Source organism: Carassius carassius, chromosome 19 (genome assembly GCF_963082965.1).
Source record: "Carassius carassius chromosome 19, fCarCar2.1, whole genome shotgun sequence".
Taxonomy (NCBI): domain Eukaryota; kingdom Metazoa; phylum Chordata; class Actinopteri; order Cypriniformes; family Cyprinidae; genus Carassius; species Carassius carassius.
The window spans coordinates 17,536,481-17,545,510 of NC_081773.1; the positions used below are offsets into that span (position 1 = coordinate 17,536,481).

Below are 9,030 nucleotides of genomic sequence, written 5' to 3' on the forward strand. Positions count from 1 at the left end.
CAATGGTTTGGGGAAAAATAGTGGTAACACTTTACTTGAAGGGGTGTGCATAAGACTAACATGACACCTTCATAATCATGCTATGACACATGTCATGAATATGAAGGAGTTTTTATGCATGTTTATGACAACTGTCACTAAGTGTCATTCGCTCAATTATGACATTTTTAATGCAAAGATGACATTGTTTGAAATGTCTTTGTTATGACACCTTGACATAAACCAATACATCATAACGTGTCAGTGTCTTTGTCATGACATCTTGACATTACCACGACAACACAACTTGTCAGTGTCCTGGTAATTACAACTTGACATTACCAAGAAAACATAACCTGTCATAAATCTGTTATAAAAGGAATGATATAGCAGATTAATTATCAAATTTAAGAAACTACTTAGCTTTATGGGTTAACAGTACATTAAACTGTCATGTGGTTGGTTTTGACTGTCATGAGGCCGGGATTATAATTGTGTCATGAATTTATGACCAGTTTTTTTTTTTTCTTCAGTGGTACACATTAAATTTGTCATTAAAATGTCATTAAGTGTTAATAATCTGTCAAATAGTTTTATAACGGTGTCATGAATATATTTACACGGTTTCATTAATAAATTTCTTGACCTCAAGTAAAGTGGTACACATTTAATTTGTCATTAAAATGTCATTAAGTGTTAATAATCTGTCAAATAGTTTTATAACGGTGTCATGAATATATTTACACGGTGTCATTAATACATTTCTTGACCTCAAGTAAAGTGGTACACATTTAATTTGTCATTAAAATGTCATTAAGTGTTAATAATCTGTCAAATAGTTTTATAACGGTGTCATGAATATATTTACACGCTGTCATGAATAAATTTCTTGACCTCAAGTAAAGTGGTACACATTTAATTTGTCATTAAAATGTCATTAAGTGTTAATAATCTGTCAAATCGTTTTATAACGGTGTCATGAATATTTTTCTGCAGTGGTACGAGTTTAACTTGTCATTAAATGTTAAGTGGTATTCCTATATGGTCAAATAAAGTTAAATACCTTAACAAAATGCAACAGACACGTCAAAAGATTTGACTTAACTTTATGTATGTGCACAATACATAAAAAACTGACAAGTAGCAGAACTTGCTCTTCCTCACACAGAGGGTTCTGACATTTTCTGACATTGAATGAAAAAAAAAATAATAATAATAATAATTATTACCTGTGCTTCCTCAAACAGAGGGTTACAAAATAATCTCAACACATATATTTAGTGTTTTGGAGGGAAATCAACAGGATCACTTGTTTAGGAGAAGAAAAAAAATTAGGTGTACTTGTACATTATTGGGAGGAGTTGTCCACTTTTTTTCTTTGCTGTGATCGTTTCAGCCATCTCTTTTGTCATAGCCCTCTTGCAGCGCTCTGCAAATTCTGAGATCTTCTCATTGACTTCATCTGTAGGGAGCAGCTCCTGAAATGTATCAGGATATGTGATTGCTAGCTCAGCAATTATAGCTGTTCTTGCAATTGTGTTGCGGTCAACATTAATTTTGGCAAAGGCCTTTTTCATGGATCCAAACTTGGTGAATCTCTTAAGGGCATTCTTGTAGCGGCGGATGATTCCATCCGTTGTGGTCACTGAACAAAAAACAGACAGTCCTAATTAATACAAATATAAAAGAGACACTTGCAGTCATCCTTGCAGTATTAGAAGTAGGTTTAATCTCAGCTAATGTTCTTTAAGATGCCAGACATCCCACTCTGCGATTTCTCAGCATCCGGGAAACGCTATCGAAATGCGGGAGGTTCTGGGACAAATGGTATGCCTGAGAAGCTTCTGTAAAATGGTGAGTAACACGTGTCTTCTGGGAGATGTTTGAGGTGGCGAAGCGGAAATGTGAGTTTTGGGAATTCCTGGCAATTGTCTGTCATTGTTACAGATATGTAATAGCAAATGCGATTAATCGTGTCAGCTTCTTTTCAGGCAACAGTAGATATGAAAGAATTATACTTAACCTGCTGGTTCACTGTGCATTCTCCTTTCAATTTACAAGAACCAGCACAGTAAGCTGTGTCTTTTCATATCTGACAGCCTAAATCAAACATAACCAGCCTGGATGGAGGATGCACACTGAATCAGCGTGGAAATTACTATCTGTTCTAGTCTGCTTTAAAGGCTAAATATAGGATTATTTATTATGAAACATTTTGTTTTCATTTACCCATCCTCATTTCATGCAAAATCTGTATGAATTTCTTTTTTCTGTGAAACACAAAAGAAGATATTTTGAGAAATGTTTCAGTGTTGTTTTTGTTTTTAGTCCATATGGAAGTTAATGGCAGCCAAAACTCTTTGTTTACAAACATTTCTCAAAATATCTTATATCCAGAAAAAAAGAAAGTCACACAGGTTTAGAACATCATGAATGAGAGAAAATTATGACAGAATATAAATGTTGGCTTAAACTTCAGTAATGGGCAACTTTAATGTAAGAAACCATCTCATTATGAATCAAAGCCTGTGCTTACTTCTTGAACGGCTGTGTGAGTCAGTGTATTTTTTTTACTTTTTCTTCTCCTTCTTCTTCTTCTTTTTCTTCTTCTGCTGCTCCTCTTCTGAGGATGATGAGGAGCTGAAGTCTGAGGATGAAGAGGAGGGGGATGGAGACATTGAAGGTGAAGATGAAGAAGGAATGTGAGCAGTCTTTCTGAAACCTGTAGGGAAAAAGGGGAATGGGGCAGGTGGACAAGCAGAATAATGTATAAATAAACAAAGCCCCAAAATCTAAAAAGTTACATTTCTCAATAGGCCCAATTTTGGGTTCCATCTGAAAGCAGAGAACTGTATCACAGAAGAACACACATAACATGTTTATGATTAAAGGAACTTTCTGTAAAGTCTTGTTTTTGAAACCAGAGCAAAGAGCTATTGTAAGTGCTTGTCATTGGATATAATCAAATCAAATTTATTTGTATAGAACTTTTCATAATACAAATCGTTTTAAAGCAGCTTTACAAAAGTCACAACGTGCCTATGAAAATGTCTATAATATAGTATTAATGCTTTACATTTACATTACAATTACAATGGTTTTGATCCTTATGTAATAATGTGATTAATAATTTATATACTGCATTTAATAAACATGACTACTGCTGCATGGCCCTTCAGTGAGCAGTAAACAGCTACACTTTCGTTCTGTTTGCTGTGACGAAAGTTGATAATGGTTCTATCACAGTGTCTCTGTCCTTTCACAAACATTTAAAACTCCATGAATAATGGTAATTGTGTTCCTAATATACCTGACTTTCCAGTAGATGCAGGTGCACTGGGGGCTCCCTTAATTTGTGAAAGCAGGAAATCCTTGTCGTTTTTTAGCTCACTGTTGGCCTCTTCCAGGTATTTAATGCGGTCCTCGAGGTGTTCAATCTTCTGTCGATCCATCTTGGTCTGTTCTTTTAGTTTGGCCAACTCCAACATTCCTGTTGGTGACACTGCACATTTTTTTTAAATAAACAAATGTTTTTGTATATATATTCTCCCATCCCAAGAATGTTCCTTGCTCGGAGCCTAGCAATGTTGTCAATTATTAAGTTGTAAATAACATGTAATTTTTAAACAGAACGATTCTTCCACTTAATAAGACCTCAGTGTATCAGCTAAAATTGTGAGGATTATTTTTGTTGCTGCTTACTTTTCAACGAAAACTAAATTTCTCCAATTGTATTGCACTGAAGAAAGCAAGTCACCAACACATTGGATTGCCTGGAGTCATTTATCAGCAAATTTAATTTTTTAGGTTTTTCCTTTAAAAGCATATGTCCTCGTGTTCTTAAAACAGAGTGCATCAATTTAAATGCATGTTGCAAAATAAAAGCCAAGTACTTGGCTATATATATATATATATATATATATATATATATATATATATATATATATATATATATATATATATATATAATCCATGATGCAATAACAAAAAAAAAACATAAATAATATGTATTATTATTATTAGACAGAATTTTGTAAAAAAAAAAATAAAAAAAATAAACATGTTTATTTTGGTATGGAGAACTTTGTTAAATTACTTGTATTTGGACTGGTTGCAATTTTACTATTGGGACAACACTATTATGCTACAATTACCAAAAAATACAATATAAACAAAATAATAAAAATAGGAAATATAATGTGCCACAATCAGCCAAATACAGATTGAAAAAATGCTGGCAATCTGCTGACAAAGTGGCTAGAACACTAAGCTACAGGTTTTAATTAAGCACTGATTGTTAAAGTATTAACACAAAAATGACTTACATAATTTCCTCGGGGAATGTTTGACTGTCTTCTTTCTCTTTGGGCCAACAGGGACATCATCCACATCTTGTTGTAGGCCCTCATTCGCAATCGCATCATCCACAACTTGTACTTCTTCTTTACCTTCCTTGGCCTCCATCACTCCACCATGTGCTCTTTTGCTGAAACGAGTTTTCATCTAAATAAAGTTGCGCAAAGCAAAGAACACAAACACCATGTCATGTCAGCTACATTCGTAAACTACCAGTTCTGTACAACGTTGGCTAGAACAGTAAAGACTTATGATGTCAATGTTCCTAAATAAATACAAATGTTTCATGTTTAGCTTACCTCAAATAGAGAACTTCGTGGGTACTTCGTTTCTTTGACGCTCCTGTATGTTGTCCGTGTGGTATGTTTTACGACAATTATAAACGCGCGGGACAGTCAGGTAACGTTACGCACGTCGCGCGCATCCAGTAGGCGCCAAAATTTGATGTGGCACGACATTTGAATGTGGAACAGGACAGAGGCTGGTTGGGTTGTTGGCTTAGAAAGCAGTTACAGATGACGCGGTTATTGCAAGAACTCCTAAAAAATATTAGAAGTTATGATAACACGAAAAAAAGAAGAATAGTTAGATGGATGCAGAAATGGGGTATCCTGAAAAGTAGGATGCAGTGTCCAAAATGCAATCGAAGCATGCGCCTGGAAAAATGCGATCGCAGCGATGGGTTACGATGGTAAGCCAGTCTGTCTGTCTGTAAATACATAAAGAATTTAATGAAGTGAAATTGCTATCTTATTTGAAACTAGACATTATTATTATCAATGTTGAAAACAGCTGTGTACAAGTTATATATATATATATATATATATATATATATATATATATATATACAGTATATATTATTATTATTATTATTATATTTTGCACAATTGAAGTGGACCTGTCTGGATGAAGTCCACCTGTATTGTATTAATGGCCCGGAAGTCTGAAATTAGCATTATTATGTGAAATGTTTACAATATGTTTTATCCGTATGATATTTGATATTTTCATGTGTTATACTTTTTTGCATTTTGCCTTCTTTTTCTGTAGGGTCTGTAAGCATCACAAAAGTTCACCACTCTCTGTGCGCAATGGCTCAATATTCACCAATTCTCACACCCCTTTGGTGAAATGGCTTGAGTTTATGTACAGGTACAGTATTTATTTATTTGACAAGTAAAGTGCACAAAAATAATAAATACTGTACATGTGTCAGAATTAGCCCACACAAATATTTTTCATCTGTAATCCTTGGAGATAATGACACCATTTTTTTTTAAATATATATATATATATATATAAACCATGTAAAACCTAAGCTTATTATAAACTTAAAATGGAACATTTAAAATTTAAAATATTACAGTTTTTACGGCTTAAATACAAATACATTAAAGATTTGTAGTGTGTGAATTATACTTGTGTATTTATCAACATCAACTCAGCCCTGCATATTGCAATACACAGACTCCATTTTCAGAATTCACCAGAAAAAATGTTGTTGATGTGTCAAACAGTGGTAGAAAAGTTTTTACACCAATGTCATATTATACTATTTGAATCCAAAAAAGAGGGGGCTAGTTTTGTTTCGCAAAGGGTTGTTTGCTTTTACCCAGTTCAGTGACAGGAAATTATGCAGGCCAGGCCATCAATGCAAAAACAGTACAATTTTAAGTGACTCTAATTAGGTGTTTTAATATTTGTTCCTTCCCTACAGGTTTGCACAAGGTTTGCAGTTGAAGCAGCTTGCCATGATCAATGACGGTATAGCAGGAAGCTCAAAGACACTGACAAGAATGACAAAAGTACTCAGAAAGGTTGTTGCATTACTTATTAGTTGTAAAAAAAAAGTAAAATGTGAAAAATTTTATTTCAGTGTCCAAACCCACTGTAGACAACTGGATTCAGCATTGCTACATACTTATTTGATGCACTCAACTTCCATACCAAGACATTGTAACAGTCAACTTGTGATGTGTTATTTCTATATTTGAAGGTGTGCATTGCCCCCCTCAAGAGACTGAGGATCAGAGGAATGAGAATTGGTGGTCAACATCGATTTGTTGTTATTGACGAGAGCAAATTTGCTCACAAACGAAAGGTAGGCTGTTTATTTGTATGAAGCCCTACTTAAACTTTACTTGACATGTATCAGTTTTGTCATGTTAGTGCAGTGCCAGTCTGGGATTATGTAAAGAGAGATGACGGGAGATTTTACTGTAAACAACTGACTTAAGCCGCTTTAGATAAAATCAACTGAAGAGAAAAGAAGACATTAAATCTCTGAAGATCTCAGCAGAGGAGGATTAAACAACTCCACAAACACCATTACCAGCTTCACTTATTACTAGCCACACTGACTTTATTTCTGTCATAATCAGAGGGTCTTTTTGAGAATTAACGGAGGTTTAGATGTTGATGGTTTGTTTATTGTGTACTTACCATGATGGTGATGAGTGTTGGCTTTTGCTGTGCTCTTGCCCTTGACATTTGAACATTAGTTTTATTCTGGCTGCTTTACGTGTGTGTTTATAAGGCACAACAGCTATAGCAAAAACTGCTGAGAGAAAAGTGATCTGGCATTTATGGCATTGTATTGATGATGTCATCAATTGAGCTTACAAGGCTGTACCTTATTTTATTCACATGTTAATCTGTTCTCAAGCAATCATGTGGGTCATTTCATATGATTGACTATTAATCATACACATATGATATCAAAAAGCTTTGTTATAATTTGAACAGTTTAATAATATATAATGCATAGAAAGTTTTAAAAATGCTAAGTTATTTTCTCACACACAGACATTAACAATCGGCGTATGAATCTCAACAATGGTGACATTCAAATGAAAAGCTTCATGTTGCAATGTATGCTGGGTACCACCATAGTACATAATTCCCAGAATGCATTGCTGCATGCAGAAATTATGTAGCTGAATTGTATTATTTTCTTTTATTTTTACCATGTGCTTTTATTTTTGTTGTTTTTTGATGTGACTTTTTAGTAGCTTGATTTGTGATGTTTAGAGTTTATCTGTTTATCAGAATATTTTGTTTGTCACCATTGTTGAGGTTCATATGCTGACTCTTGATATATGTGTGTGTGTTCCTGTAAATTTAAAAGTTTTGTAATTCGTAAATATGTAAAACACAAATGATCTGATCTCATGACATCACATCCTAGTATCATACTACTATTACAACCAATTCTTCATATTCAGAGAACAGACTCTAGTCTATACCAGAGTATATTGTTTCTTGGCTTTTATTGCCATAACAAGCATGTACAAAGACATGTTAAAGAAATAGAGTCGAGAGCCCAACTAAAGAAAGCACTAATCACGATCATGGTAACTTCAAATGAAATGTCAATACATCATCAACATCTAAACGCCCGTTATTTCTCATTAAGTCTGATTATGACAGAAATAAAGTAAGTATTCTTTTCTCTTCAGTTGATTTCATCTAAAGCTGTGGCTTAAGTCAGTTGTTTACAGTAAAATCTCACTGTAAAATTTACTGAACAAAAAAGTACAATTCTGTGCTTTGCTTTGTGTGATTATAGGTGTTTTTGCACATAATGCTATAGTGGAGATATGTTGTTAGTGTTTAATGTTCTGTTGGGATTTAAAGGGTTTCTGTTAAGTTTTGTGTGTCACCATTGTGTTGAAGAGTAGAGCCTGTGCTTCAGTCCAGGATGAGCAGAAAAACACTGATGTTATGCTGCATGTTGCTTTATTTAAAGACAGTGACTGTGTAGTTGCTGATGCATTGATGATGTTTTTAAGTTTTTCAACTTGTTCATGTGTGATGATGATCACTAGTAGGATTTAGTTAAATTGATGTTTCTAGTTAACTCATAGTCTTTTTCTTAGTGGATTCAAATGAAATAATCTCACATTATAAATATTTAATGGCAATTGACCAATCAATTTCCTCAAATGAAATGAGTTATCAGGTTTTTATTCAGTACATTATTAATAACAGTAACATACTGTAAAGATTACAGTAAAGAACTGTAAATTCACAGCCGCTCTTGTTTTGTAGCTTTTACAGGTGTGCTGTATAATTTTACAGTATAATTGTAGTTTATGATTTACATTACTCTTGATAAATTTACAGACAACCAAAATTGCCAGTAAGTTGCTGTAAGTTCTACAGTTAATTTTTTACAGTGTACAAAAGACAAAAAGGTCGGAGGAAAATAACTAGAAAATGAAGTGTTACGATCAGACAAGTAATAAAACCTGCGTTAATATTAGAAAAGTTTTGTAGCGCTGGAGAGACGTTAGAGAACGCTAATGCCTGGAAACAGGCGCCAAGGCTGATACTGTATGTTTACAGTCTATGGCTGCTGTGTATGTCCTTATAAGACAAAACTCATCAGTCTTCTGTGTTGAGATTGCAATGCAAAAATGTGTATATCTTATTTAGTTTGAAAACATACAATATAGTAAGAAATAAATATACCCTTCATTTAAAATCAGACAATAAGTCCGTATACAAAATATATTGAAATCAGGTTAGGATGGCATTCCGCTAATCTACAGTATGTTCCATTAAAAAGAAATACAATCCAAAATATTTTTTATGTTGTACTATATGAAAGCTTTTGTACAGAAAAATATGGAAGTGAAACAATATTTTGTTTTAAGGAAATGAAATTATGAAAATGGAAACATTTAAGAAATA

General features: G+C 33.6%; 1 protein-coding gene and 1 long non-coding RNA gene across 2 annotated transcripts; one reads left to right on the top strand and one right to left on the bottom strand.

The window, feature by feature from the left end:
- Window positions 1-1,219: 1,219 nt before the first annotated feature.
- LOC132094726 (uncharacterized protein DDB_G0280579-like) lies at window positions 1,220-4,512 on the bottom strand. The gene is made up of 4 exons (XM_059499382.1): window positions 4,305-4,512; window positions 3,290-3,481; window positions 2,516-2,701; window positions 1,220-1,624 (listed from the first exon to the last, which is right to left on the bottom strand). The coding sequence occupies exons 1-3, from the start codon at window positions 4,480-4,482 to the stop codon at window positions 2,550-2,552; spliced, it is 522 nt and encodes a 173-aa protein (XP_059355365.1). The 5' UTR covers window positions 4,483-4,512; the 3' UTR covers window positions 1,220-1,624; window positions 2,516-2,549.
- Window positions 4,513-4,791: 279 nt separating this feature from the next.
- Window positions 4,792-6,155, top strand: LOC132094728 (uncharacterized). Its single transcript, XR_009422383.1, has 3 exons — window positions 4,792-5,026; window positions 5,386-5,487; window positions 6,053-6,155. It is a non-coding gene; the product is annotated as an uncharacterized LOC132094728 (long non-coding RNA).
- The last annotated feature ends 2,875 nt before the right edge of the window (window positions 6,156-9,030 follow it).

Coding starts and splice junctions, on each gene's coding strand:
- LOC132094726 (XM_059499382.1), bottom strand. CDS start 4,482: ATGAAAACTCGTTTCAGCAAAAGAGCACATGGTGGAGTGATGGAGGCC. Junction 3,482..4,304: donor ACATTCCCCGAGGAAATTAT/GTAAGTCATTTT, acceptor AAAAATGTGCAG/TGTCACCAACAGGAATGTTG. Junction 2,702..3,289: donor TGCATCTACTGGAAAGTCAG/GTATATTAGGAA, acceptor TTTTCCCTACAG/GTTTCAGAAAGACTGCTCAC.